The sequence below is a fragment of the Vanrija pseudolonga genome, chromosome 3, assembly GCF_020906515.1.
Source record: "Vanrija pseudolonga chromosome 3, complete sequence".
NCBI lineage: Eukaryota > Fungi > Basidiomycota > Tremellomycetes > Trichosporonales > Trichosporonaceae > Vanrija > Vanrija pseudolonga.
This window is the reverse complement of record NC_085851.1, coordinates 2768773-2795488: the sequence shown is the minus strand read 5'-3', so window position 1 is coordinate 2795488 and position 26716 is coordinate 2768773. Positions and strand designations below refer to the sequence as shown.

Genomic DNA, 26716 nt, shown 5'->3' with positions numbered 1-26716 from the left:
GGCGCGCGCGCGCGAAAAGGCCCAGTCGCGACGCGTTTGGTGAGGGTGTGTTGGTTCATTGCGTTGGTTCGGTCGCCGTTCAACAAGCAGCAATAGTGCAGGTGTTTTGAAAGGGTGTGCGTCAGCCTCGTAATCATGCCTCCCCCTGTTTGTCGGTATGTGCGTTGCTCTGGCTGGCTCCAGCCGATCCACCATTGTGCGTGATGCGCGCCCGATGCAGGCACTGGGGGTTGAGGCGAGGGAGAGCTAGGAAACACAAGAGAGGCAAGGGGAGCTCCCCGGTGAAATGGCCAGGACACTGGAACATTGTGCCCAATGTTGGCGCGCGCCATGACGTGCCTGGCCGCCGCACGCCACGACCCGGCGAGCGAGCCAGTGCAAACAACTTGGCTCCCCCTCCCCTGCCCTAGCGGCCTCGTCGACCCGCTCCCAGTCATTTACTCGCTCGCTGGGCACTGCCGTTCCCTGCAACGCCACCACCGCCTTGGAATAATTTCCCAGGAAACCTCTTTGTGCGTCTTGCCCACAACTGGTAAAACCAAAACTCACCTTCAATCTCGTCGACGCGGTCGCGCGTCTGGTCTAGCATTGAATCAAAGTCTTCTTCTGCCACGACTTGTTGGGCCGCGCGCAGGATCAACATGTTGTCAGGTCGCACGTCGTGCCGTACCTGTAGTATGGGTCAGCCAGGGGACAAGGTTCGCGGTTCAGAGAGCGGAGAGGGGAACCGCGAGGCCAAACACACGCGCTGGAGCATTAAGCATCCGTTACATGTTTCGCGTGACATTGGTTCCCTCCCCCGCCCTCCATTCACAATGTTTTGCTTGGAAACGGGCGCGCTTACGTCAATGGATATGATCTGACGTCCCAGTCAGCAGACCGAAGAGGCAAGCTCAGAGTTTGGCAGAGGAACGGGTACTCACGTTGTCATGGTCCAGCCCTTCAAAGAAATCCGTGCGTGTCATCAGACGCCGTGCGTCGTCAAACGTAACCTTGGGTAGCTCCACATCTACCGAGAGGTCGGCCGCAGGAACGTGGGGGACTGACTCATTCTCGTCGTCGATAGGGGCAGGACAACCCGACGTCTGGTCATAAACCGACGGAGTTAACTGGATGCCATCCGGAGAGTCGACGGCGTCGTGGTCCGGGCGGTGCCCAAGAGGCGGGTCAAGTGCGGGTCCCTTATCGGCCAGGTCCCGCAAGAGGAGCCACGAGCAACTGGCCCACCTTGACGCGTGTCAGGTCTGCACAACACGACACGCGCATGTGTTACTGCTCACTTTTGTTCGTCCCTGGAGAGGTCAGCAACAACCATGCCACAGCGCCGAGATCTGCCACTTACATTACGTCGTCATCCATTTCTGGGATCAGGCCAATTCTGTGGCGCTCAGCTCAACGCGGCGCCCTATGCTCACTTTGACAACAGCCAGCCCTTCTCCAGATCTATCATGGTTTCCGCCTCCTCTGAATGTTAGGACTGATCTAACTTACTGCTCACCAATCATGTTGCTCGCGCGCGCACAGCGTGCGAGGAAGCTGGTACGCCCTCCCACGAGTTCGTAGACGCGTCGGAGGACATCATCCGACTCGATTCTGACCTCCTCGGCCGGCGGGCAGCCACGCCCCAGGTAGTGTCGGCGAAGAGAGCGCAGCGCGGAGATGGACTCGGCCGCCGTGAGATCCGTCACGGACAAGATCCTCATGCGGTTGGCCGTCTTTTTCATCTTGTCGAGGCACCCTGTGGTGTGAGCTGCACGCGGCATTTGGGAACTCACAAAAGTCGTCAGTCGTGAACACCATGGTCATCATGCCCTGAAACATCAGCCACGCCGCCACGATGTCACATACCCGTGCGGCCCACTGCTCAGCGCGCTGCTGCAGCTGGCGGAGGACGGCATGGCCCTCCTCGGTGTTGGGGAAGAGGTGGATGTCTGCTGTCAGCACAGCCCAGCAGTTTGACTCACTCGTAAAGGCCATGACCAGTGGTCGGCCATTCTTGCGCGCATACTTCAACGCAACCTTCTCGAGCTTGGTCATGGCACGCTCAATGTCCAACGACGGCCCACCGTTACGCGGGTCAGCGCGGGAGAAGAGCGAACCCTGCCAGTCCTCAAAGTAGTCAAAGTCGAGGGCCTTGCCCAAGCGAAGGCGGAAGACTTCGAGATCGGGGTGGGCTGGGCGTTAGCTGAGACTAGGGAACTGAACACACCTTCACAGATCGAGTTGCCTTCGGCATGGATAGCACGCATCGCGCTGCCGGTCGTCAGCTGCATTCCCTCGCGATGGCAGCCAACACCCACTCGGTCAGCATGGTCCCCTTGCCGGTTCCTTTGGGCCCGATGATCAAGTAGTAGCCACCAGCATCTTCGCCGCGGAAGATGGCGTCGATGAGCGGCTGCTCCCTCCTCTTGACGTGGTGTGTGTGCGGGAGGACAAGGTCGGATGCGAGCTCTAGAGCGGGGTCCTGTGGTGTGAGCTGCCATTCCTCTTTCGACCAACTCACATATCCGCCCTCGAACGCTCCCTCGACCTGGGGGTCAGCACATCGTACCTCTGCCACAACTCACTCGCGAGAGCACATGCGCCTTGTACCAGTACAAGTATCCCGTGCCCGCGCCAAACACCATGCCGAGGCCGACGACGGTCGTCAGGGCAGCCTGGAAGCTAGGGCTGTGCAGCCAGTCATGCCACCACGACTGGTGCTCCTTTTTCTTGCTCGACGCCGAACTGAGGTCATCAGACGGCGTGACTGGGTTCTCTGGGACCGGTCCCGGCGGCCACGAGGGAACATTTTGGCGGATAGCAGAAGTGTGCAACCTGTGCACGAGCGGCAGGGCCCGAGCGCGAGCCACAACTGGGGGGCGACAGGTGCGAAGGCTCGCTATACGCATGCTGGAGAGCGTGAGTATTAATAGCTGAAGACGGGGTCGAGGAAGCTACTGTCTCACCTCGATGCCATGCTTCTTGCTGTCGTTGTTGCTGTTGTTGTTGTTGATGTGCGTGCACTGCTGGCAGCGAAAAGGGGTTCACGGGAACGCTGTGCGGCCAAGAAAGGCAGTGTTCCTTACATAGGTGGCTTGCCAAGGGTGTGGGGTCTCCAGAGCACGTGCGTATTGACGTGGCATTTAGGCCAGTGATTATCACTCACTCGCCAGGACGCGGCTGTTTTTGTCCTTTTACACTGTCGCCGCCACTGGTTTTGATGCCCAGCCGTGCACCAACCCACGGGCAGTCAACAACAAATCCAGGGCATCGAGGCGTCACAGTCACTCAACCTCACCACAACTGAGACAACCACCAACCACCACAACAGCAGCAGCCAAACCAACGCTACCCCGCTCTCGTGCTGCAATCCTTCATCTCTCTTCTTTTTTTTCCGCTTTCCTCCTCCTTTCCTCGCAATCTCCTCCCACCCCGGTCGATGGCACCAAAGCTCACGCCATCATCCTCAACAAGCTCCTTCGAACGCTCAAACTCGTCCCCCTCACTAGCCCGCGTAGGCCTAGAACACAGGCTACCATCCACGGGCCTGATGGCACCCGCCACCCCCGAGCCGCGGCGGGCGTCGCTCAAGCGCGCCCGCGAGGCGGCGACAACGCCAGCACGCACTGGCGAGATCGAGTCCAACGCCTCGGGCGCGGACAGCGATGACGAGGTGCTCAGCGTCGTCAGATCCTCGCGTGCGCGCGCCGCCAAGACCCCCCGCGTCAAAGACGCCGTCGCTACACCGACGCCGAAGCGCAAGATTGTCAACGCTATCGATGTTGTGCCGCCCCGCTCGACAAAGAAGCCATCACTCCAGGACCGCCTGAATGCCGCGGCCGCCAAAACAACCACACGGACGTCGACACCGGTCGCTGCCCGTGTTTCTGCAGTACCTCCGGTTCCCCGCCTCTCGACGCTCGCTACTGGCTCCTCGGTCGGCACGCCGAGTCGCAGCTACGACAATGAGAGAAGCGACAAGGTCGTTGTTTGTGTCCGGTGAGTTGGCTGTGATGGTTGTTGCTATGTTGACTAACCCTGTCAGTATCAAGCCGACGTCGAACCCATTCGCCACCACGGCGTATGACCTCTCTCCGACGTCACTGACGCTGTCCGACACCCACCCCAACGTTATACGCCGAGGTGGCAAGGCCGGGCGTGAGGCCGAGTACACTTACATGTTTGGTGGGTAACTTCAGTTCCGCGATGTGACTGACCCATCAGACACGCTCATCAACTACCCTACTCGTACACCGGAGCTCTACGATGCCAAGGTCGCCCCGATGGTCCAGAAGGCCATGAATGGCTTCAATAGCACTGTGTTTGCGTACGGCCAGACTGGTAGTGGCAAGTCGCACACAATGGTATGTTTCACTTAGCGCGGCCACACTGCTGACCACGCAGTCTGGAACTCGCTCAGAGCTCGGCATCATCCCCTGCGCTATCGACGGCATTTTTGATGCCATCACAGCCGTGAGTTGTGGGAAATACTCGTCGTGGCGTCACCACTGACCCTTCAGGACTGCGACCGTGCGTTCCTGCTCCGCGTCTCGTACATCGAGATCTACAACGAGACGCTCCGCGATCTCCTGAACAACAAGCCGGGCAACCTGCCTGAAAACGAGAAGCCAACGATCCACACCAACAAGGGCAAGGTTTATGTCGAGCCCTTGGTCGAGGCCATCGTTTCGACTCCTCAAGATGTTGTAGACCTTCTGGAGCGGGGCAACATCAACCGCAAGACCGGTGCAACGGACTGGGTATGTCAAGCTGATTTCCGTGGCGAAGAAGAAGCTGACCTGTCACAGAATGAGCGCTCCTCCCGATCCCACGCCGTCTTCACCATTGTGATCGAGTCTCGGCCACGCGACGGTGATGGTCACGACGAGGTCCGAGTCTCTCGCCTCACTCTGATCGTGAGTGCACCCCATGAGGATGTTCCTAACATGCCACAGGACCTTGCTGGTTCAGAGAAGGCCGTGTCCGATGTTGAGCGCCGAGGCGAGGGCAAACACATCAACCAGAGGTGAGCATTGGGTCGCAATTGACGCTGACATGCCACAGTCTTCTGGCACTCCGCGAAGTTGTCCACAAGCTCACCGAGAAGGGGAAGCGCGGCCACGTCCCATACCGCAACTCCAAGCTCACCCACCTCCTCGAGAATGTTCTTGGTGGTGACTCTAACATCTGCGTCATCTGCACGTGAGTCGGAACCATGGGGCTCAGTGCTAACGCCCAGAATGTCAGCCGATGAGGCCCACTGTGCGGAGACGCTAGAGACACTGAAGTTTGCTGGGCGTTGTTCCCAGGTTGAGACCAAGGCGCAGAAGAACATTGTGGGTGCCCGTCGCTTTGGCACTTCTAACCCACTCAGCTGCTTAACTCGGACCTCGCTGTCATCCGGGCGAAGGACATAGAGATTGCGGAGCTGAGGCGTCAGCTCGAGCAATTGGCGGCTAGCCATGAACCTCAGAGACCAACAGAGGAGATCGCAGAGGTATGCTTGCTTTCCTCCTACATCCAGTGCAGTCCTAACGCCCACCAGCTGGCTGAATCGGTTGCTTCTATGGAAGCTCGCAAGGTCAAGCTCACCGAGCAACTCGCCAAGTTGAACGGCGAGATCCTGACCTCTGAGCTTCCTCGCACAATGACTGGGTTACCGACCTCGCCTCCACGCAAGAAGCGGCCTAGGATCAGCGACTTCACCTCCCTCACCAGCGCTGCTCTTGGCATTGGACTCGGTACTCCTACCAAGACTCCTGTCGTCGACCGACGCGCCGTCAGCACCATGGTTCGCGTCGTAGAGGACTCTGAGACCGACGCACAGTCGGCCATTATTGAGAACTTAGACCCAGCAAAGGTATGTTGAGATAGCCAGGCAGTGACTAACGTCTCAGCGATTCGAGGACGACGTGACTATTGCATCACTGCGCCGCACCCTCGCCACCAAGGAGACCGAGATTGAGAAGCAAACCGAGTTGCTCGAGGCCGCGTCCGCCGACGCGGCTGAGCTTCCTGGCGTCAAGTCCCGGCTCGAGGAGCTCAAATCTACACTGGCGACTGTGCAAGAGGACCATACCACTCAGTTGCACGACGCTCAACGGGAGCTCGAGTCCACCAGGGCGGAGCTCGCTCGCACCGTGGCCGACAAGGCAGCCCAGATTGAGGCCCTTGAGACTAGCGTGCTGGACCTGCGCAAGTCACGCGAGGAGCTTGTCATCGAGGACCAGCAACATCTTGACAAGGAGCGCGAGAAGCATGCCGCTGAACTGGAGAAGCTTCGCGAGCAGCACAAGGGCGAGATCACGAACATCAAGACAGCTATCAGAACTCTGAGAGGCCAGGCCGACGAACATGCGAGCCGCGTCACCACACTGGAAGCCAGCAACGCCGACTTGTCAAAGTCGCTGGCGACGGTTGAGAAGGACCGCGACTCGGCCATGTCCGATCACGCAATCGCGCGCCGCGACGCTGAGAAGGCCGCTTCGGACCTCGACAGCTTTCAGAAGGCAGCGATTGGCCGCGAGTCGGAAGTTGTCGCGGGGCTGCGCAAGGAGGTCTCGGCGGAGCGCGAAGCAAGGGATGCGACTGAAAAGTCACTTGTCGACGAACGTGAGGCCCGATCCTCTGCCGAAGCCCAGCTCAAGAAGGAGCAAGAATCTCGCAAGGCACTCGTGGTGGACCTGGACCAGCTGCGTGCTTCGTCCGCGAAAACCGACGCCGACCTGAAGGAGGCGCAGTCTAGCCACGAGAAGATCAAATCCGACCGTGAAGAGGCACAGAAGCAGACTGAAGCCCTCGAGGCTGCTCTGAAGAAGGCGAACGACCGCTTCGGAGCTACTGAGAAGGAGAAGTCGGCTGTGGAGGCACGCCTGGCTGAGGAGGTCAAAGCCAAGGAGGCTGCTCTTGCCTCGGCAAAGGAGGCCGCCTCAACATCAGAAGCGATTCGCAAGGAGCTTGCCGACAAGCTGAGCAGCGTCACAACCGAGAGGGACCAGCACCTTGCCACTTCAAAGCAACTTACGGACGAGGCAGCCAAGGTTCAGCAGCAGCTCGACGACGCCAAGCGGGCCCACAGCGACGTTACTCGCGATGTCGAGGCCCTCCGTGCTGGAGCCAGTGTGGCGGACTCTGTTCGCGCGGACCTCGATAACCACCGCTCTCTTCTCGCCAAGGAACAGGAGGCCAAGAAGGTGCTGGCCGACGACCACTCGAAGGTCACCGCCCAGGTGGACACCGTCACCAAGGAGCTCGATAGGATGAAGTCGGCGCTTCAGACTGAGAAGACAGCGCACGCCGAGACGTCTGCCAAGCTTGCCGAGGCCCTGCAACGCATCGCGGAGCTTGAGAAGGAGCTGGGCTCGGCCAAGGCGGCGACTTCAGAGCTTAGCACAAAGTTCGAGTCAACTCAAGCTTCTGCTCTTGCGGCCGACAAGGCTCACAGTGCTGCAACCGCATCGAGCGTGGAGAAGCACAAGGCGGAGGTTGAATCCGTGCGGAAAGAGGTCGAGGCCGAGAAGAAGGCTCGCGTCGATGCCGAAGCCCAACTCAAGGACCTCAAATCTGCCTCGACCACTGCGGCCGGTGAAGTTGCCAAGCAGCTCGCCGAGGCCCGTGCTGCTCTCGACGAGAGCAAGCGTGCGAACGCCGACCTTGCCAGCGCATTAGACTCCCAGAAGAAGGCTCACGAAACGGCAGCCGGCTCGACCGCAGAGTCTCACGCCACACTGGTCAAGGACCTTCGCGCGAAGTTTGAGCAGGAGAAGGGCCTTCGTTCCACCGCTGAGGCTGAGGTAAAGACGGCAGCGGCGACCCACTCCAAGGCTCTCGAGGAGGTGTCGACTGCCCTCGCTGCGGAGAAGGCCCTGCGTGCGACAGCTGAGGCCAACGCCAAGAAGATTGCTGCTACGAGTGAGGGGTCGGCCTCGCAGCTCCAGGCCACCGGTGCCGAGCTCTCAAAGATCCAGGCGGAGCTCGAGACACTGGCTTCGACTCTGGCTTCAGAGCAGGCTCGCACAACGGAGGCCGAGGCAACGATTGTCCAGTTACGGGCACAGATTGCCCTCCTGCAAAAGGATCTCGACCTCAAGCAGACCGAGCTGGCTGCTATCCAGGCTCGCTCGGACCGCCTCGCTGCTGAACTCGTGACGGTTTCCGCAACGGCCCAGCCCGCCCGGGTACTCCGACGCAGCAATGCCGTCTCCTCCACATCGGTTCCCAGCGGCCTATCACTCGCGGCGTCGAATGCGCTCCGTGGTACCGGTGGCATGGCTGGCAACTCGGCCGCTCCAGACGTCGCCGGATGGAAGCGCTCGCACGAGATTGAGGAGATTGGCCGTCTTGACAAGGTTGTCGAGTCGCAGAAGGCAATGATCGAGGAGCAGAGGGTCAAGATCAAGTTCTGGGCCGACGAGCTCCAGAAGCAGCAGGAGATTGTGCGCCTCTTGACCCAGGAGAGCAGTGCGTCACCAGGCAAGCTATCGGTACCTCTGCCTCAGGAGCCAAAGGCTGTCGACGTTGGTCCATCGCGAGCACCCGAGACAGCACCGACCAAGACGCCCACGAAGACGCCGACGAGGCCAGGACACGTCCGCAACGCATTATCCATGTTTGACAGCCCTGGCACGCCGGTGGCTCCTCTACGTGGTGCAACTCTGGCCCGCAGCCACATCCCGCCGACGTTTACGGCCAAGAACTTATCGCTGCCCTCTCTCCCCACGCCGCTGCCGATGCACAGTGGGCAGCAGTCGAACGCGTTACGCAAGACACGGCGCATCACGATCGACCACGACATGAACCGCTTGGAGGGTGAGTCCGCGACATGAAGAGTAAAGGCTGACATTGTGCAGAGAACAGCCGAGTGAACCAGATCAAGGGAGTGTTTGACTCGCCGACAAAGGAGGAGGCCGGAAAGTCCAACGAGAACCGCACCTCGTCGCGCACGGGCTCATCCCGCACCCAGGTCGACATCCCCCGCCGTCGTTTTTAATGCGGCTTGTGAATACGACATATGATGCCGCCCTCGCCGTGAACAGTAACAGCACGTTGTACGCATTTGTTTACCTCACGTTCTTGTATTTGACCGCATGATGGTTGTGAAGGAGGGTGTCTCTGCTGGCAGGGGCACGGTATGCATGTGGCGTTGTGTATATGCAATGGGAGGGAGGGGGGGTGCGCTCGGAAAAGGCCAGATTGTGTTCGATCAACGCCAGAGGAGGCTCAGGTCCAGACATAATGTGTGTATCGTCATTGCGCGAGGGGCCGAGGGGGGGGGGGGGGGGGGGTTCTTGAGGTCGGTTGCACCGTCCCAGGACATGACTCGGCGACACGACGATGGAGGCCATCACGAGCGAGTGCCGAATCATCACCTGGGACCACGTTGGGCGAAAGGAAGAAACAGGGGGCAGGACAATCATACATATACCAGCAGCAGGCATGTGTCCGAGCTCAATGCCTCGCACGCGCCCATGCACGCGCCACATCAGACAGTGGGCCAAATGCGGTCAGTGGTGGTCGTAGCGTGCGTGACATGCCATGCAATCTCGCACCGTGGCGGCATCACGAACGCGTGCACGCCACGGATGAAGCCAGCAACTGTGGCACATCACCACCTGGATTTTCATGGCGTGTGGCTGATACATGTAGCGAGTGTCACGCACGCTACTGTACACAAATGCCGCACTGCAGCCCAGCCAGCCCATATCCGTCTGACTGATATCCACGCCCGCCCGGAAGCACAGCCCGGCGACGGCAGCCCGAACTCTGCTGGGCCGAGCCGGCGGAGTGCCCCGCCAGGCGTTGCCGTGTCGGACTCGCGCCGCCCTGCTTATCTCCCCCCTTGCCCGCAGCCACAGCGATGCCGAGCTCGGCCAACTTTTTCCACCCGCAAAATCTGGAGTCCGCGTATCGTGCCGGCGAGGATTCACGCAATGCATAAATGTCGCCATGGACCCGCCGCACCGTTGCCCGCAGCCAACAGTTTGCATGACTCACTGCCGTGTCAGCTCTGCGACGTGCATACGGAGACCAGAACGGAGCAGCGTCGGGTTGCCGTGCCGCTCGTGATGGCCGAGGGGCATGTCGTGCCGCCGGCAGTTGCTCGTGCGACACGACATCAACACACCACCTCTTGCCGCATGCATAAATACTGGCCTGGGTGTGGGTGACGGGCTACTCACTCCAACTCACTCCTCACTCCCGACCTACACACACCAAGCCCTCCCCCACACAATGCCAGCAATCACCTCGGGCCGCGTCCTCGTCACGGGCGCCAACGGCTTCCTGGCCCTGTACGTCATCCGCGCGCTCCTCGAGCAGGGCTTCAGCGTGCGCTTCACGGTCCGCTCGGAGGGCAAGGCTGCGTTCGTGCGCGAGTTTTTCGCCGCGCACGCGGACAGGCTAGAGGGGGTTATCGTCGAGGACATGGCTGTGGTGAGTGGCGCGGGCTGCCCACAGAACTTGAGCTCACGCCTCAGCCCGGCGCGTACGACGCCGCCGTGCCCGACGTCGACGGCATCGTGCACCTCGCGTCCCCGGTAGACATCACGAACCCCGGCCCGCCCGAGCTCGTGACGCGCCCGGCAATCGGCGGCGTCGAGAACCTGCTCGCGTCGGTGCAGGCGCACGGCGACAAGCTCAAGCGCTGGGTACAGATCTCGAGCGTTGCCGCGCTCGGCGCCGACCTGTCCCCGTCCGCGCACTACACCGAGGCCAACTGGAACGACGCGAGCCTCGCTGTCGTGGCCGAACTCGGCGCCAAGGCGGAGCCGATCCACAAGTATAACGCGAGCAAGGTGCTCGCTGAGCGCGCGTTCTGGGGGTGGATTGAGGAGAAGAAGGTGGCGTGGGACGGTGTCGCTGTGCTGCCCAGCCTCGTGAGTGCGGTGTGCGCAGCGCGGTGCCACTTTGGGAGATGAGTCGTGGCTGACCCACGCTAGATCATGGCCCCCGACCTCCAGTACGCGCACAGCGGTACCCCGACCGTGGGGCTCAGCTTCGGCCTCATCCCCCTCCTGCGCAAGGGCATAACGGCCGCCGAGCTCGACGACATCATGCCCTGGCACACGGTCGACGCGCGCGACGTCGCGCATGCCGTCGTGACGGCCCTCTCGACCCCCGAGGCCGGCGGGGAGCGCTTCATTGCCTCCTCGGGCGTGCTGGCCGTCAACGACGTCGCGCTCGCCGCGGCCCAGCTGCTCCCCAACGTTGCGCAGGGCAACGCCGACCCTGCGCTCCGCGGCAGCTTTGCGTCCAGGAGCTATGTCATGGACGGGTCCAAGGCCGAGCGCGTGCTCGGGTTCAAGTACCGTCCTGTTCACGACACCCTCGTCGACACGATCACCTCGGTGCCTGCTGAGATCTTTGCCGCGGCGTAGAGTACATAGAAAGATACATGGCCCTAGAATGAATAGATTGGACAGGATATGCACTTGTCCGCGCCGATTACATCCCCGGCGCACCCTCCCTGCCCGCTAAACAAATGATTGGTTCGGCACCTGCCCGTTGAATAAGTCCTTGAACAACGACTCCCACTCGACAAAGTCGCTGAGCAGGTCGAGCGGCACGGCAGACGGCAGCATCATCGACTCGCCAGAATACGGGTCCATGACATTTGGCGTCTCGGGCGGCTTGTTGCCGCGGATTGCAGAGCGCAGCCCCTCGAGCGTGCTGATGGCCTTGTGCGTCGACGGCGACGTGCCCGCCTTGGTGCACATGGCGCGGAGCACGCCCATTGCCGTGTCGAGCGACGCCATCTGTGCTGCTGCGTCGGGGTTATTTGGCTCCGAAAAGAGCGCGTAGGCGATGACCATTGCCCCGGTGAACACCTTTGCGCTGCCAGTCCACAGCGACGTGGCCATGTTGTCGACCCACGTGAAGAGGAGGAACGTCGACATGGCCTTGGCGGCCGCGATGAGCTTGTGCGCCGCCTCGACTGCTGGAGGGAGCACAATGCTGTGGATGTCGGTGCCAAAGTAGGGCTGGTACAGCAGGCACGTCGACTCGGCCAGCCCGACGGCGACGACACATGACTGCATGTACATCCATGGCGGGAGGTCGGGGTTCGGCGTGGGCGAGAACGAGAGCACGAGGTAGGACGGGATCTGGGCAGCGTAATTGTCCAGTAGGCGCTGACACTCCATGAGGCGCTCGAGTGGTGGGCGGTCGCGTTGCGCGAGGATGGCCGACTTTGGGATGAGGTAAGACGTCGTGAGCGTGATCTTGTTGTCGACATATGCCCACTCTGGCATGCCGACCTCGAGCTCGGGTGTCGGGGATAAGAGCGCGCGGTCGCTCACTACCAGTGGTACTGGGACATCGTGCAGTTCGGGATCGAGGTCGATCTTCATTCGTGCGGACAGGAACCTGCGCCACAGTGTCAGCATAAATCCACTCCAAAACCTGTTGCACCACTTACTGCCTGCCCATCTTGATCTGCCACCAGATTCGCCGTCGCCGTTCCCGCTGGAAGAGCGTCTCACCCGGCTGGTCATGCTGTATGCGCACCAGCAGTGCCGCGCCATACGCCTTCATCGTTGCCAGCCAGCACGACGACGGCGACGCCGTCTTGCCAAACATGTTGGTGCTCATCACGAGCCCTGCCGCGTTGACATAGTCGAGCGTGAAGAGGGCGTTGTCCTCGCAATACGTCATCCACTGGGTCAGGAGCAGCCTGTAGTCCGGCGAGTCGTCCTTCGGCGCCGCCTCGGTGCCGATCACGAGCGCAGCCGTCAGCATGGCGAGGAACGGTGCCTCGGACTGATGGACGTGGGGCAGGCGCTTGATGACGCTCTCGGCCTGGTCATTAAAGTGCTGCGCAATGACGGTTCGGAACATGAGGTCGAATTGCAGGAACGTGTCGACAAGGCGACGGCACTCCTCGGCCGCGGGGAAGAAAGTCACTAGCTCTTCAAAGGTCGCGGCAGCGAGGGGCTGGGAGATAGTCCGAGTCGGGGTCGCGAGGCGCTCCAGCTTCTTCTCGATCTGCGCGAGGCGCGAGTCCAGCATTGAGCCGTTCACGCCCGTACCCTCACCCACGCCTACGCTCGACACACTCGCATCCGGCAAGAGCTCGGCGCTCGCGTGGCTCGGGTCGCTCGCCGGGCCAGGGATGGCACTAGATGCAATGAGCTGGGTGACTGCCAGCGAGGGGAACACGTACGGCTGTTCTGTTGGCCAGTTGTGGTATGCGCAGTCGTGGCCCACTCTCCCACGGATACACGAGGCGCAAGGCGTCGCCTGGTCGCATTTCAGCTTGAGGCGCTTGCATCTCGAGCAGACGAGCACGGCGCGCGCGCGCTTGACTGGCCGAGGGAGCTCCTCGGCGTCGCTCTCGTTGCGCGGAGATCTAAAGTGTCAGCGGGGCGGGCCTCAGCTCGACGACGACACGTACGTTGGCGCTGAGGGAGACGCAACCGGATACACGCACGGCTCGGCGCCGTTGCTCTTGGCACACGCGCTGCACGGCTGCTCGTGGTTACATTTGAGCTTGAGGCGTACGCAGCGGCTGCATGTGTGCACTATGCGGCGCTTGCGGCTGCGCGCCGAGCCGTTGGCTGGTGCGCCGGAGGCGGTGTCTGGTCGCTCTGCTGGCGAGGGCGGTGTAGATGGCATGGCGAGCAGCAGTGGTGAGATGTAGAGTGGTGTGGACAGTGGAGTCGGTTGTGCTGGTGCTGGTGACATTTTGGCTCGGTGGAGGGGAGCGGCGAGGCGACCACAACAACCCTAAGTGCCCGGGTCGCTAATATCGGCAAGTGACGTACCAACCTCCGGGTCCGCCCAACTCGCCCAAATCGCTCATTTTTTTCTTCAGCCAGTGGCCAGTGGACGCGCACGGCAAGCAAAGGACGCGGAAGCGAGGCGCGAGTCGAGGCCGAGATCCCATACACGGCCCGATTGCCGCGGAATACGCCAATGCTATCTGATAGCGAGGTTAGAGGGGGACTAGTGGCCACGACCGGCCGGTCACTCGGCCGATGAGTTTGCCAAACCCGGCTCCGTCGCCCCTTACAGCTGCATTTTGGCTGGTACCGAGCTGCTTCGCCGGGCGGCCGTGTCGGACATGCAGGCCGGTTGACGGTGTCGACCGGGTCAGATTTTCTCGTCTCCGAGCTCTGCAGGTGAGACGATGGCGCTGGGACGTGTATAAGATGGGCGCGGGGCTCGGTCGGTGGTGACTGCCCATCGAATCCACCACGACCACGACCATGTCCGCCACGCCAACCCCCGCCGCCACACCCGCGCCATACAGCCTCAACCCGTCAGCAACCGCCACGGAAGTGGACCTCGAAGCGAGAGTGGACGGCGGCAGCGGTGATAAGGCACAACAACGCCCTCCATCAAGCTCGTCCACTGCGATCGAGCCGCAGGTGGAGGCCAACGCCAAGCCCGAGGTGGAGCGCAAGGTGGAGGCGGCCGGGGCCGAAGCGCCGACCCCGAGCTCCTCGGCGTTGGCAACGCCGGCGCCGCCGCCAGACGGCGGCGCACACGCCTGGATGACGGTCGCGGGGTGCTTCTTCGGCGTGTTTGTGCAGTTCGGCTTGGCCAACTCGTTCGGCGTCTTCCAGGAGTACTACGAGGCGCACCAGCTGGCGGGGTACTCGGCGTCCACCATCTCGTGGATTGGCGGCATCCAGCAGTTTCTCCTCTTCTTCGGCGGCCTGTTCATCGGGCGCGTGTTCGACGCGCACGGCGCGCACGTGCTCATTATTCCGGGGTCGCTGTGTATCGTCACGAGCCTGATGCTCACTTCACGTAAGTCGCGACTTGTCACAGTAGCCCAGCAGCCGGCCCGCTCACACGACCCCAGTCTGCCACACATACTACCAGTTCGCGCTAGCACACGGCGTGCTCTTCGGCCTCGGATCGGCGCTCGTCTTCCACCCATGCATCTCCGCCCCGGGGCAGTGGTTCGCGCGCCGCCGCGCGCTCGCGCTCTCCGTCGCCGTGTCGGGCTCGGGGCTCGGCGGGACCCTGTGGCCCGTGGCTCTTAACCGCATGTTCAACCAGATCGGCTTCGCGTGGGCGCTCCGCGCGGCGGGCTTCATCGCCCTCGGGCTGCTTGCGCTCGCTTGCGCGCTGCTCCGCACGCGCGCGCCGCACAAGACGCCGGCGCCGCTCAGCCAGGTCCTCTCGCCGTTCAAGGAGGCGCGCGTCGTCCTTCTCACGCTCGCGGCGAGCTTCATGTTCTGGGGCATGTTCACGCCCTTCTTCTTCGTCACTGCCAACGCTTTGCGCGTGGGCACGCGCCCCGACATCGCGTTCTACTGCCTCGCGTTCATCAACGCCGGGTCGACTCTCGGCCGGCTGCTCGCCATGGTCGGCGATCACTGGGGAAGGTAAGTACCGTGGCACCATGTTTCGCTTCGCCACTAACACCCCACCCAGGTTCAACGTGTTCATCGTCGCCGGCGCAGTCAACGGCCTCCTCCTCCTCGCCTTCTGGATCCCGCTCCAGACGACCTCGGCGCTCATCGCCTTCGCCGTCATCCACGGCTTCTCAGCCGGCATGGTCATCTCCATCATCGGCGCGTGCGTCGGCCAGATCTCGGTCCCGCACGAGATTGGCCGCCGCATCGGCGCCATGTGGGCCGTTGTTGCCGTGTTCGCGCTCACCGGCCCGCCGATCAACGGCGCATTGATCGCAAACTATCCCGGCGCCGCGGGATTCCAGTACGCCGGTGCGTTCAGCGGCTGCGTCGTGCTCGTTGGCGCCGTGTTTGGAGTGTTCGCCAAGTGGAAGGCGAGCGGTTCGGTGTGGGGGATTGCATAGAATATAGAAATAGAAATAGACATGCACACTGCGCCAGCAATGGCTGATGCCACCCGGCCACCTGGAAACAATGGCATTGCCAGCAGATCAGCAATTAGCAATGAGCCCAGTCTCGTCAGCAATGAGCCCAGGCCCTTTCACCAAGAAATTCATACCCCCTCAGTTGTCCTCGCCAATCATCGACCATGTATAGAATGTCCCGACGGAGCGGTACGGCTTCCAATGCTGCGTGAGCGCCTCCATTTCCTCTGGGAGGAGGTACACGTTCCCTCTGGTGTCGATCAGCGCGGCATTCACCATGTTGTACCCACTTTGCCTTCTTGCCCGCCAGACGCGATTTCAGCGTCGCGATCGTCAGTCCGTCAGGCAGCGGCGCAGCCCGCGCGGCATGCTCGGCAGCCCACTCGTCCGGCGGGTGCAGGCACGCGTCGGGCACGTTCTTCGGCAGCGTGGGGTTCATGCTCGCGCTCGGGGTGACCGGTGGCGGGCCGGGCGTGGAGGGGAAGCTTGTGCCCGGGGTCGAGAGGACGCCGGACGCGCCGGGCGTGGACGGCACAAGCGTGGCCGACATGTTGAACGGCGACTCGGCCGTCGGCGTGAGCGGCACGATTAGCGTAGCTGTCGAGTCGGACGGCGCGAGCGCACGCGGGGTCTTGGTCGGCGTCTCAGGTTCAACCTCCTGCGATGCGGACGCAGACGCGGACGCGGACGCCTTCTTGCCCTTCTTCGGGGTACGCACCGGCGGGGGAGGCAGCGCGCCGTGCGCGGCCAACACCCAGCGCAGCAGGCCCTTCTGGACGCCCAAGTCGCCGACGGGCAGGATATTGGGCCGCGCAAGCGAGAAGATGAGGAACATGTCTACTGTCCACTGGCCTATCCCGCGTACAGCGATCAGCGCAGCGGCGACCTCCTCGTCCGTGCCGTTAAGCAGCAGGTCGTCCGTCAGGCGGCCGGCGACGAAGTCGTTCGCCAGCCCGATCACATACTCGGCCTTGCGGTTGGAGAACCCCACGCCGCGGAGCGCCGGCACGTCGACCTTGGCGACCTGCTCGCGGGTGGGGAAGACGCCGTCCTCGTCGTACCGGCCGCCGTTGGCGCTCTCGCCGAAGAAGAGCTCGACGAAGCGGCGCGTGATGCTGCGCGCGGCCATCCAGCTGACCTGCTGCCCAATGATCGAGGTCACGAGGGTGCGGAACGGGTCGATGGACGGCGGCGCGGCGGGGCCCGCGATCGCGTGCAGGAACGGCTTGCACGGTGTCCTCGCGAAGAGGGACGCGAAGCGCGCGTCGACGGAGGTCAGGTGCGCCACGGCGTCTGGGAGCGAGAAGGGCGGAGGCGGCGTGTAGCTCCGCCTCGGGGCAGGTGGCGCCGGCGCGGCAGCGACCTTGCGCTTCTTGCGCGGCGTGGCGGCTTCGGCGGTGTCATCGCCGTTGGCACTCGGCTCGGCCTCAGCCTTGGCCTTCTTGGGTGTGCGTTTGGGGGCGGCTGGGGCGGGTTTGGGCTCAGACTTGACCTCGAGGAAGGGGTTGTCGGCACCCGCTACGGCGACGGCACTGGCACCGCGCGACCGCGTCACTCGCACCGCTGTGGCTGCTGCTGCTGCGACCGCTTTTGCTTTTGGCGGCATGGTGATTGGATGGGTTCAGTGAGGGGGAGTGGGTGATGCTGGAGGGGATAGAGTGCTCCCCGTTTGACAACCTTGCTTTCAATGTTCGGCTCGCGACCGTCGGCGTGCTGACAGATGGAGAAACGAGGGCAGTTGACTCACCTTTCGCGGGGCCCCCGGTGGAGGTGGTCTGACGACGATCACTCCGGCTGGCTGCCTGCCCACTAGGGTGAGAGCTGTTTCACCACACGCCTCCCTCTACAAGCACATTGTGCATACAGCAATAATTGTTCGATGCTCGAGGCTATGCGCAGTCTAAGAGCAGGCCTCAAGCTGGGAACCAAAACACAGAAAAACCCAAAATTGGGACACAACCGCGGCCTCAGTCTTGACCTTCCTGGCCTTGACCTTTGGAGGCGGTGGGCCTGGCGGTGGTGTATAGGAGCGCCGTGTATGGAGCGGCGGTGGTGACGTAGGTGGAGAGTACAGTGGTGATGAATATGGGAATGCTGGTGGTAGGGGCGGGGGTGTAGGTATAGTTGAAGGCGGTGGTGGTACCGGCGGTGATTCGTCGGCAGTGGGTGGGCCCAATGACTCGTAGGTTACAGGGAAGGGCCGTTCAAGTGGCTCTTCCGCCCCTACTGCCGCCTTGTCCTGCAAGGCAGAAATCGGAGTGGGAGGTAACGACTCGTCGATGGCAGAGATCATGGCAGCGACAGACGCCTTGGCCATGGCCGCCACTTCTGCCTTGAGCCGTTTACGCATCGAGACTGGTCGCACGATGGACGCCTGGGCGCGACCGAATGCGCTCACGCTCCTTTTCGCGTACACTTGGGCTTTCGCTCGCTTTGCGGATAAACTGCAGCGGTACAAGCGGACTTCCAGGCCCTGGTGCGCTTGGAGGACTGCTCCCAGACGGGAGCGGAGCACTAACTCGGCGGTCTGGCGTTGCGGCTGCTGGTACGTGATGCGGTGAACCATCGGTCGGGAAAAGGGGGAGCGAGGCACGCCCAGGCGTTCGTGGTGAGCCGTCAGAACCTCGTGAAGCGGACAGTGAGGCCGACAGGGCAGTAGTAGCCGCGAGGGTGGCCGAGGTGATGGCAATTGGGGCAGTCTGCCACTCTCCCGTGCCAGCCGGCGCATGCTGATGCTTGAGCTTGTCAACGTCTTCAGGTGTTTCGCCTAACGCGTCAGCAAAGTGGTCGAGAAGGTAGCGGGATAGTTCGACCCATCCACCACCGACGCGAACCATGACCGTCCGAGAGCGTAGAATACGGCAGAAACACAGCCGAGCGCGAGAGCCAGTGCCGATCCAGTAGCAGCCCGATTCGTCCTTCCAGTCTTCAGATGTGGGCGTTTCGGGGCCAGCGGGGACCACGGGGACGTCGACCTGTGGCGGTTAGTTGGGTTTCCACCGTGCCGTAGCCAACTCACATCCAGAGTGTTCAACACTCTCTTCACAGCCACATCTAAGCGGCTGCGAGAGTGATGGAGTGAGCGATGGGAGGTGCTCGATACGAGGCTTGACCGTGACGCGACGCTGCTCAACGATCGCACAGACCGCGCGGTGCTCGCAGGCTTCGTTGGTGGCGACACACCAAGCTCGCTGCCAAAGTCGGTGAACGACGATGAGCGCGAGGATCTGGTGAACGAGTTGGATCGTGACAGGTTGAACGGCTTTGGGACCGTCTTGACAATGGATGCCTGCTTGGGGGTCGAACTCGAGGCCACAGCGTTAGGTGGTGCTGTTTTGCGAATGCGGGGAACAGGAGGCGAGAATAAGGCCGAGTCCAACGAAGGGCGAGAGCGCGGCGGCGGACGACTGGAGTCGAGCGAGGGGCGTGGGCGAGGTTGTGGCGGGCGGGGTCTGAGTTTGCTTGGCGTCTCGTGACCCTTTGCAACCGGGGGCACAGGTCGTTCCACGACCGACAGCGAACGGTTGCGGCGCGCTTCAGCCAGTGACGACGCTCTATTGCGAGGCGTTGTCTCGACATTAGGTCGGGGCTCAGGCTGCGCCGAGACTAACTCGGTCGGTAAAGATACCGTCCTGTCCGATCTCGCTGAGGCAACGGAAGGGGGGCGCTGGCGACCAATCTCAGAACCAGCTGCGGAGCCCACAGTCGACACGCCCGCCGAGCTGGGAGCATATGGCTCATTCTCGGCGAGGCTCCGCAGCTCTCTCCATGCGTTTGTGACGCGGTCGACCTCAGCACTAACTCTAGGATCCGCCTGGTGGGGCTCAGCTGCCTTCTGCAATGCCTCGACGGTAATGCTCGCTTCGCGCTCGGCTGCCTTGGCTGCCGGTGTGTCGTGGCCATCGTCGATGGCGTCCAGGAGATTACTGAACGCCTTGTCGCAGTGTGCGGCAGCGTCCGAGACGAGCGCCAGGCCATCTAACTGGGTGACGAGGGCATTCTGACGCTTGAGGCGCTCCAGCAGCATGTCAACGTCATCTGATCTGTCGGGATCCGATGCAAGAGCGTTGGCGTCCTGAGTGATCGACTCGAGGCTTGATGAGATTTGCTTGGCGATATCCGAGCTGGGCAGGCGGCGGTGCTTTGGCGTCGTGCGAAGTGCCGACGACGTTGGCTTGACCAACGAATCCAGCTGTAACGCCTCCAATCTCGCGGCTAACGTCTTGACCACACTTCGGGGGTTCGCAGCTGCACGGGCTGCCTTCTTCTCGATGACCGCCTGTGCCTTCGCCTGGGCGTCTTCATACACCGCGGCCTGGGCATCCGAAACAAGCTTATCGGCGTCTCGCTGCCATTGCTCAGCTTCAGCAACGCGTCCAACGCCAGCTTCTCGCGCGACATCTGCCGTGGAGAAGATATCAGCCGTTCGGTGCGTGTCGAGGTTGAAGCTGTTGTTGGCGCCGAGAACCTTGTGCAGTCGGGTAATGTGGGTATGAACCGCCGCGACTGGTGCTGGCAAAGCGTCCGCACCGATAGCCCTCGCTGCGATGGCAAGCTCGACACGCTCATGCAGGGTGGCGGCCTTGGCCTTGTCAACATGCTTGTTGAGCCCAGCGAGCACCTCAGCCAACTTGTCCGAGACGTCGTTCAGCTCAGTCGTCGCCTGGTTGACGGGCTCCTCCCATTGCTTGACCGACGTCTCGCGGACGGTGGAAATGAGCTGCGACAGCGCGGATGAAACTCGGGCCGACTGGTGGTTGACTTCATTGCGGACGCGGCGATCAAGCGCAACAAGGTTGGGCAGTGCCAACATGCTGGAGTCCACCTCGGTGCCAAGCGGCGTAAGGGGAGGAGTTGGTGGTCCGCCACCGGCACGCGACGATTCGTTCGCATCATTCGAAGATGGCGGATTACTTGAGACAAACTTGACGCGCTTGACAAGGGCATTATCCCACCCCGTAACCTTGGCCTTGAGGAGAGCGACGTTCTCGGCGTTCGCTTCCGCCGTACCATTGTCAATCGATCCCCGGGCGAGCTCAATGGCCGCCAGCAAGTCTTGGGCTTCGGTCTGAATGAGGCGGACGGTGTTGCTTTGCTCTGCCACCTTGGTGAAGGAGGCGAGATCGCGATACGCGTCGACCAGTCTCTCACGATTACGGCCGGCTGTCGACAGTAACAACGGGCCCACAGTTGGTGCTGAGGCGCCAACCAGCTGTTGAACGCTCTGGATATCGTTCTCCACGTCGTCTGCGCGGTCGGCAAAGGCGCTCATCTTGTCGTTCAGGTCTGTAGGCACAGCGGCGGGAGGCGAAGAGGACCAAGCAGCGAGCTTGACCGCCCGAATAACAGTGTTGTGGAAAGTATCGGCATCCTCGGCAAGTGTGGCCGTATCGAGCCGAACACGACTGACGAGCGGGAGCGCTTGGGCGTCTGTTCGGACTGCTCGGGACAACTCTGCACATCGCCTCGCCAAGGTGACAAGGTCTGTTGTGTTGTCGTCAACGATCGGCCCAAGGTCGTCGGGGACCCCGCTTGTAGGCAGGAAACGCTTGACTGCCATCGGAGCGCCAAGCAGCGCTTTACGGTACTGCATGACAGCGAGCGTCGTTGCTTCGTGCATGTCGGTAGCCTCACGGGTGATCACGTCACCAGATTCGATCCAGTCATGCACATTGCTGAGCCAGCCTTCGTGATCGCCGCCATTCTGCGCGACCTCAACCAGTGAGGGCCGCGGTGCAAAATCTGATCCCTTGTCGAGTCGGGCGACGATTGCAGTGAGCTGATGCCGCAATGCTTCAACTCTCGAATTCTGGGCAACAAGCGAATCCTTGGCCTTGAGAAGCGAAGCGTAAAAGGCCAATGCCTTGGCTCCCAAGTCGAGATCGACTTGGCTGTTCTCGCGGGCGGTAGCCAACGCCATGACGACAGCAGCGTTGTGCTGGTCCTTTGACTCGTAACCTGGGTACGACGGTTGAGGGAACGTATCGTCGATCGGCGAAGGCAGCAAGGCCGCACTCTCAGCGTACATCTTTGCCAACTCGGCATGGCGGTGACTTGAGGCAGGGACGGCCAGCGCCGCCTCAATTTCCGTGAGAAAGTCGGTGGCAGCCTTTTGTGACCGCATCGATGCGTTGTAGTGTTCATGGGCCTGGCGCGTCTGTAGCTCAAACTCGCTGCACCACCGCACAATGTCGTGCATGTCCTCCGCCTTCCTTTCGATTTCGTCTTGGAGGTCGATGAGCGCGTCGGGAACGATGCCGCGGTTCGGATCCTGGCCTTCCTTGAGGGGCCCATCGACGCCGCCGAGGTCCTTCAAACGGGCGGGGCCGACCGCCATGTCGATCATGCGGTCGAGGATCGCGCCGCTTCGCTTGACAAGATTGTACTGAAAGTTGCGCTGGCGGGTCTGGAGGCCGACAATTTGGGAGTGGAGGATGGACAGGTGGAGGCCCGGGCGCGGGGCATTCGGCTTGGTGGGCGATCCGGGTACACGTGGTGATCGCGATCCGGGCACCCGGTGTGATGGGGGGGTGGCTTTGGTGGGTGATGGCGGGAGCGACTGCTTGGCTGGTGACGGCGGTGTCGATGGTGCCGAAGCTGTCTCTGGTAACGACGTGTTAGACGTCGAACCTGGCAGCCCACTACGGTAGCGCGATGGGTAACCGTAGTGCCTGTAACTGTTCCTACGCTCTGGCCGGTCGGGCAGGGGCATGCCCGGTACCCATGCTTGGGCTTCTGAGACGACGTGTTCGATCTCGCCTTTGACGCTCTCGGCCTCTCGGGTGACTTCGAACCGAAGGTCGTCCCATTGCAGCCGGAGGGAAGCGAGGTCAAGCACCGCCCTTCTCTGACGCAGGTGCGTGAGCAGCTGGTCGATCAGCAGGATCAGGTCGAGCGTAACCTCGACCAGGTCGGTGGATGGCTTTGTGAGGGGCACCCGTGTCATTTCTGTGGGGACGCACGATTAACGGTGTCAGCTACGGCGCACAGATCGACAACAACACTGCCACCTACGACGAGTCTTCTCCTTCATGCGTTCCATGTCGCCGTCGTCGAAGCGGTCGACCTCGTCTTCCAGGGCGTCTCTCTCATTGACCCATGCCTGCAGCTGCGCCCGGTCCGGGAGTCGCCACTGCGACTCGTCGGCACCTTGACGAACATAGCCTGTAGCGCTGTGGGGCTCTGTGACGAGTATGGGGTGGACAAAGGGGTAGACTGGTGCGAGCGACTTGAGAGCCTGGGTGATGAAACGTGAGCTTGAGCTTGTGCGTCGAGAGCGCGCGCGCGCGTCCGCGTCTGGGGGTCCTGGCCTTTGCCCGGGATGCAATGCTTACCTCTAGCTTTTCCTCGAACCAGTTTCTCTTTTCGATGAATGCGAGTAACTCTTGCTGGTCTGCAAAGGAGAGGTCTTGTTTTGGACCGGTACTAGTTGACCCGAGCATCTTGATGACGGGTTCAGGTCGCAGCCATTACCAGGACGGACGCTTGGCGAGATTTTGGGAGTGCAGTGCGGGGAGAGTTACTTTTGCGAGCGGTGTAGAGTAGAATGCGCGTGAATGAGTGTGGTGTAGGAGAGAGAGAGAGGTGTGCGTGGAGTTTATGAGTAGAGTGAAGGGAAGGAGGGCGAGATGATGAGAGTGTGTGGGTGTATGGTGGTGGTGGTTGTGTGTTGTAAGGCGGCCAAGTGACAGTCCGCTGGCCGTCAAGTGGGTTGTGATTTTGGACTTGTGGATTGGGGAACGGCAGTCGACGCGGGTAAGTGGGATTAGGGAGTGTTGGGGGATTCTATTTCAATGCGCGACGCGTCCATTAGGGTTGACATTACAACAAGCCAAATAACGGCATCACAACATGCTACTTCGGTGCCTGAGGGAAGCCGCGACACAGGGTTTCAGGGACAGATAGCATGGCAACCACGTGTCAACAGCCCATCACGTGACTCGGTCGATCCTTGCGGGTTGCCGGCGATGTTGCCCCGCTATCGGCCTGCACTCACGCGTCCTCTTCGGCGCCCTCGGCTTGCAACTCTGCTGCGAGCGAGCGACGACGACACGACCGGATCCCACTCGGTCGCGCAATCACTCTCACTCTGCCTACCATTTGTTTTTGTTTCGACTCGTCCTCCTCGCCCTTGCATATCCCCTTCCCCTTTCCCTCTCCTCCTCCTCCTACGACGACGACGACGACGACGCATCTGTCAATAACACGTCACTCTGAATCCACAGTCCAACTCTTGCACACACTCCCTCACCACCCATCTTCTCCACCTTCCTCCATCTTCCCCTCCCCCCCGCCCCCACTCACTCGCCCACCCACCCACGCCATTCAATTTTGCATCGCCCGTCACTTTGTCGCGCCCGATGATGCCAATGCTTCGGCGCCGACGCTAGATCATGTTCCATCTTCACCATTCTGCCTTGTCCTCCCCACTCAGGCATTCAATCCACAACAGCATACTACTACGCCCCTCAGCATCGGCCGCCAACCTCGTTCGTCGGATTGGTGCTCGAGCAGCACCCATCACGCCGACACTGGCAACCGCCACTACTCATCTACTTCACAACACCAACACCACCTCACCACAGCGCCTACAATGGCTATCCACCTCCACAACACATAGTGGCCAACAACCACCGACCACGCCACCCCAACTGCCCAAGCCGCAATGGGACACACGGATCGCACAATTGCGAGGCTCCCCCCACTCGGCATGGCCACCACCAACAACGCGCGTTGGCCTGCAGCTCAACCGGCCCGAGTTTCGCAGCAGATCTCGAGGGGTCGACACCGTGCGTCCATTCCATGCGACTGCTCGTCGAGATGCACTGCCTCTGATCCCTGGTGTACTCGCCATTGTCAAGGTAAGCAATCGTGGCTTGCGTCGGGGCTGCTCCGCCTCATTCGCCATCATGAAACACGACAGTCGCTGACGCATGCAGGGCACATCACTCTTGACGCTCGCCACAGCCTTCTCCCGGATCCTCATCTCCTTCTTTCCTCTTGGCACACTCGCCACGTTTCGACTGGCACGAGGCGTAACATGGCTATCCCAAGACAAACGAGTGCCGACGGCTTCACCCGAGGCAGACGAGTTTTACAAGATGTGGTGCGAAGGCGAACGTGGCGTGCGCGTCACCATGGACGAGGCACTTCAGCTCGTTCACGCCCCTGAGAAGGAAACGGGCGGCATTGAAGGATTGTTGGCACCAGACGGCCGTGTCGCTTACAGCATACCACTTCCAAAGCACTGGCGACGACACGACCCGAGCCGCAAGAAACCAGCCGAGGACGACCCCAAATGCGAACACGACGCTTGGGTCAAGAAGACGCAGCGATATATTCGCGCTTCCTTCTTCTTCCTCCCACCTCTTCCTCCTGTGTCGGTCCGCTACTACAACGAGCTCACCCATCAAGAGCGAGGGGAGGTCGATGCGTTGCGGCGGTACTGGATCAGCTTGCGCATGTTCAAGGACAGATTGCGTGTGTCGCGTGTTGTCGTCGCAATGCTCGTCGGTGTTCCAATCTTGCTCCTTGTCGGCGTGTGGGCGACCGGTCTGGAGCGCGTACCTCTGACCGGACGATGGCGTCTGATTCTTCTCACCCCGGAGGAGGAAGACGTGGTAGCCACAAGTCTCGAGGGTGCCAATTGGTACAAGAGCGTCATCAACCTTCTTACCACACCCGAGAAGCCGGCGCCTCCCGTGTTGCCGTTTAGCGATTGGCGGTGGCAGTGGGTGCAGTCGACGCTTCGCCACATTGAATCGGCAACGATTGCCGCTGCAGAGAGGTCTGAGCAAGGCTTGCCTCGACCAGCAGATGCGCCTGATCTGTACCCACCTAAACCTTCTTACCCACTCCGCCCACGACCACGAGTTTCTGCTCGCCTTCACGCCGCTCTCCCTGGTAGCGACGCTATGTCTGGCCTCGAGCACATGGAACTCGGCCCGCCATACAACATCTTGATCATGGATTCTCCGGACAAGAACGCATTTTCGTATGGCTTTGGTGGCAAGGGCGCCGGCGGCATCGTCATCTTTACGGGGCTGTTGGACGAGATCTTGAAGCACAACAATGCCCCACCACCGCCAGAGCCGGCACCGCAGTCTGGTGGCTTCTTTGGTGGCCTCTTTTCGTCAACACCGCAGAGAGCGAGGGCGACACCGCAGCCGACCGAGGAACAGACGCTTCATCTGGCCATGGTGCTGTCGCACGAGATGGGCCACCTGCTCCTAAGCCACCACCTTGAGACGCTGTCGCATCAGCAAGTTCTCTGGCCGTCCATCCTCAACTTCAGTATCGATCTCATCCGCGCGTGCATCTGGCCCTTTACGTGAGTAATTGGTGTTGTAGAATTGTCTAACACCTCAGCATCTTCCTCGGGCCAACTGTGAATGACGCTCTGGCCAATGTGGGCCGCACGAGCGCCGAAGAGATGTCGCAGAGGCTTGGACACGTTGGATTCGAGTACAAGCACGAGTATGAGGCAGATCTGAGTGCCCTTCGATTACTCGCACACGCTGGGTTCGACCCGAGGGCAGCAGTCGACGAGTACGCAACCTCGGTCACTCATCTCGAAGAGATTGAGAAGGCATCTTTACCCTGGTGGACTCTATTCAAACTGTGGGAATCGTCGCACCCATCCCCAGATGAGCGCGTCACAGCGATGCGGGAAGAGCTTGACCGCTGGGTGCGCGAGGCTCAGAAGGAGAAGGAGGGGAATCCTGTCAAGGGAGGTAACGACGGGGCGTGGCGCGCCGAGTGAGCGCCCAATTGAACGTCGGAGCGTTGAGCGTCAAGCGTCTTGGATGCGTCTTGGTGTAATGTATGTAATTTAGGCTGTAGGAACACTGCTCATTCGCGGCCGTTAGATGCATGGGTCGCATGTGGACGGGTGGGGTGGTGGGTGGTTGGTGTTTGCATGCCGAGCGGTGGATGGTTGCATGC

At 61.4% G+C, this 26716-nt stretch overlaps 8 protein-coding genes across 11 annotated transcripts; 4 read left to right on the top strand and 4 right to left on the bottom strand.

The window, feature by feature from the left end:
• Positions 1–437: 437 nt before the first annotated feature.
• LOC62_03G004670 (uncharacterized protein) lies at positions 438–3023 on the bottom strand (the record flags this gene model as incomplete). 3 transcript variants are annotated; one of them, XM_062771185.1, is made up of 16 exons in its annotated part: positions 2949–3023; positions 2568–2892; positions 2504–2530; positions 2301–2464; positions 2210–2253; positions 1965–2174; positions 1849–1931; positions 1776–1812; positions 1499–1738; positions 1416–1464; positions 1343–1378; positions 1281–1292; positions 924–1227; positions 845–859; positions 550–670; positions 438–448 (listed from the first exon to the last, which is right to left on the bottom strand). In XM_062771185.1, exons 1-16 carry the CDS (start codon positions 2957–2959, stop codon positions 438–440), a joined length of 1689 nt encoding a protein of 562 aa, XP_062627171.1. In that variant the 5' UTR covers positions 2960–3023. The 3 variants fall into 3 exon arrangements, with proteins under 3 accessions (XP_062627171.1, XP_062627170.1, XP_062627169.1); XM_062771186.1 differs by having other exon boundaries at positions 1776–1931; XM_062771187.1 differs by having other exon boundaries at positions 1776–1931; positions 2301–2530.
• Positions 3024–3386: 363 nt separating this feature from the next.
• Positions 3387–9122, top strand: KIN7L (Kinesin-like protein KIN-7L). The gene is made up of 10 exons (XM_062771184.1): positions 3387–3981; positions 4028–4167; positions 4207–4346; positions 4387–4455; positions 4503–5008; positions 5047–5184; positions 5222–5318; positions 5357–5842; positions 5880–8790; positions 8832–9122. Exons 1-10 carry the CDS (start codon positions 3422–3424, stop codon positions 8969–8971), a joined length of 5187 nt encoding a protein of 1728 aa, XP_062627168.1. The 5' UTR covers positions 3387–3421; the 3' UTR covers positions 8972–9122.
• Positions 9123–10169: 1047 nt separating this feature from the next.
• On the top strand, positions 10170–11380 carry azaE_1 (Ketoreductase azaE). The gene is made up of 3 exons (XM_062771183.1): positions 10170–10413; positions 10458–10856; positions 10920–11380. Exons 1-3 carry the CDS (start codon positions 10213–10215, stop codon positions 11355–11357), a joined length of 1038 nt encoding a protein of 345 aa, XP_062627167.1. The 5' UTR covers positions 10170–10212; the 3' UTR covers positions 11358–11380.
• A 73-nt stretch (positions 11381–11453) lies between these two features.
• Positions 11454–13593, bottom strand: LOC62_03G004667 (uncharacterized protein; the record flags this gene model as incomplete). Its single annotated transcript, XM_062771182.1, has 4 exons — positions 11454–12345; positions 12398–13096; positions 13142–13327; positions 13409–13593. The coding sequence occupies 4 exons, from the start codon at positions 13591–13593 to the stop codon at positions 11454–11456; spliced, it is 1962 nt and encodes a 653-aa protein (XP_062627166.1).
• Positions 13594–14186: 593 nt separating this feature from the next.
• On the top strand, positions 14187–15751 carry asaE_7 (MFS transporter asaE; the record flags this gene model as incomplete). Its single annotated transcript, XM_062771181.1, has 3 exons — positions 14187–14733; positions 14789–15317; positions 15367–15751. The coding sequence occupies 3 exons, from the start codon at positions 14187–14189 to the stop codon at positions 15749–15751; spliced, it is 1461 nt and encodes a 486-aa protein (XP_062627165.1).
• A 159-nt stretch (positions 15752–15910) lies between these two features.
• On the bottom strand, positions 15911–17378 carry yfjP (Putative DNA-3-methyladenine glycosylase YfjP; the record flags this gene model as incomplete). The annotated part of the gene is made up of 2 exons (XM_062771180.1): positions 15911–16022; positions 16063–17378. 2 exons carry the CDS (start codon positions 17376–17378, stop codon positions 15911–15913), a joined length of 1428 nt encoding a protein of 475 aa, XP_062627164.1.
• A 287-nt stretch (positions 17379–17665) lies between these two features.
• Positions 17666–23437, bottom strand: LOC62_03G004664 (uncharacterized protein). 2 transcript variants are annotated; one of them, XM_062771178.1, is made up of 5 exons: positions 23107–23437; positions 22787–23009; positions 21827–22720; positions 18792–21730; positions 17666–18747 (listed from the first exon to the last, which is right to left on the bottom strand). In XM_062771178.1, exons 1-5 carry the CDS (start codon positions 23212–23214, stop codon positions 18115–18117), a joined length of 4797 nt encoding a protein of 1598 aa, XP_062627163.1. In that variant the 5' UTR covers positions 23215–23437; the 3' UTR covers positions 17666–18114. The 2 variants fall into 2 exon arrangements, with proteins under 2 accessions (XP_062627163.1, XP_062627162.1); XM_062771179.1 differs by having other exon boundaries at positions 18792–22720.
• A 628-nt stretch (positions 23438–24065) lies between these two features.
• On the top strand, positions 24066–26662 carry LOC62_03G004663 (uncharacterized protein). The gene is made up of 3 exons (XM_062771177.1): positions 24066–24633; positions 24712–26102; positions 26141–26662. The coding sequence occupies exons 1-3, from the start codon at positions 24166–24168 to the stop codon at positions 26532–26534; spliced, it is 2253 nt and encodes a 750-aa protein (XP_062627161.1). The 5' UTR covers positions 24066–24165; the 3' UTR covers positions 26535–26662.
• The last annotated feature ends 54 nt before the right edge of the window (positions 26663–26716 follow it).

Excerpts from the sequence above, each read along its gene's own strand:
- KIN7L (XM_062771184.1), top strand. The coding sequence starts at position 3,422 with ATGGCACCAAAGCTCACGCCATCATCCTCAACAAGCTCCTTCGAACGC. Across the intron at positions 4,456-4,502 it reads TTTTTGATGCCATCACAGCC|GACTGCGACCGTGCGTTCCT; the intron begins GTGAGTTGTGGG and ends CTGACCCTTCAG. Across the intron at positions 8,791-8,831 it reads CGACATGAACCGCTTGGAGG|AGAACAGCCGAGTGAACCAG; the intron begins GTGAGTCCGCGA and ends GACATTGTGCAG.
- azaE_1 (XM_062771183.1), top strand. The coding sequence starts at position 10,213 with ATGCCAGCAATCACCTCGGGCCGCGTCCTCGTCACGGGCGCCAACGGC. Across the intron at positions 10,414-10,457 it reads TCGTCGAGGACATGGCTGTG|CCCGGCGCGTACGACGCCGC; the intron begins GTGAGTGGCGCG and ends CTCACGCCTCAG. Across the intron at positions 10,857-10,919 it reads TCGCTGTGCTGCCCAGCCTC|ATCATGGCCCCCGACCTCCA; the intron begins GTGAGTGCGGTG and ends GACCCACGCTAG.
- LOC62_03G004664 (XM_062771179.1), bottom strand. The coding sequence starts at position 23,214 with ATGCTCGGGTCAACTAGTACCGGTCCAAAACAAGACCTCTCCTTTGCA. Across the intron at positions 22,721-22,786 it reads CATGAAGGAGAAGACTCGTC|AAATGACACGGGTGCCCCTC; the intron begins GTAGGTGGCAGT and ends GCGTCCCCACAG. Across the intron at positions 18,748-18,791 it reads GAGTGTTGAACACTCTGGAT|GTCGACGTCCCCGTGGTCCC; the intron begins GTGAGTTGGCTA and ends TAACCGCCACAG.
- LOC62_03G004663 (XM_062771177.1), top strand. The coding sequence starts at position 24,166 with ATGTTCCATCTTCACCATTCTGCCTTGTCCTCCCCACTCAGGCATTCA. Across the intron at positions 24,634-24,711 it reads GTGTACTCGCCATTGTCAAG|GGCACATCACTCTTGACGCT; the intron begins GTAAGCAATCGT and ends TGACGCATGCAG. Across the intron at positions 26,103-26,140 it reads GCGTGCATCTGGCCCTTTAC|CATCTTCCTCGGGCCAACTG; the intron begins GTGAGTAATTGG and ends CTAACACCTCAG.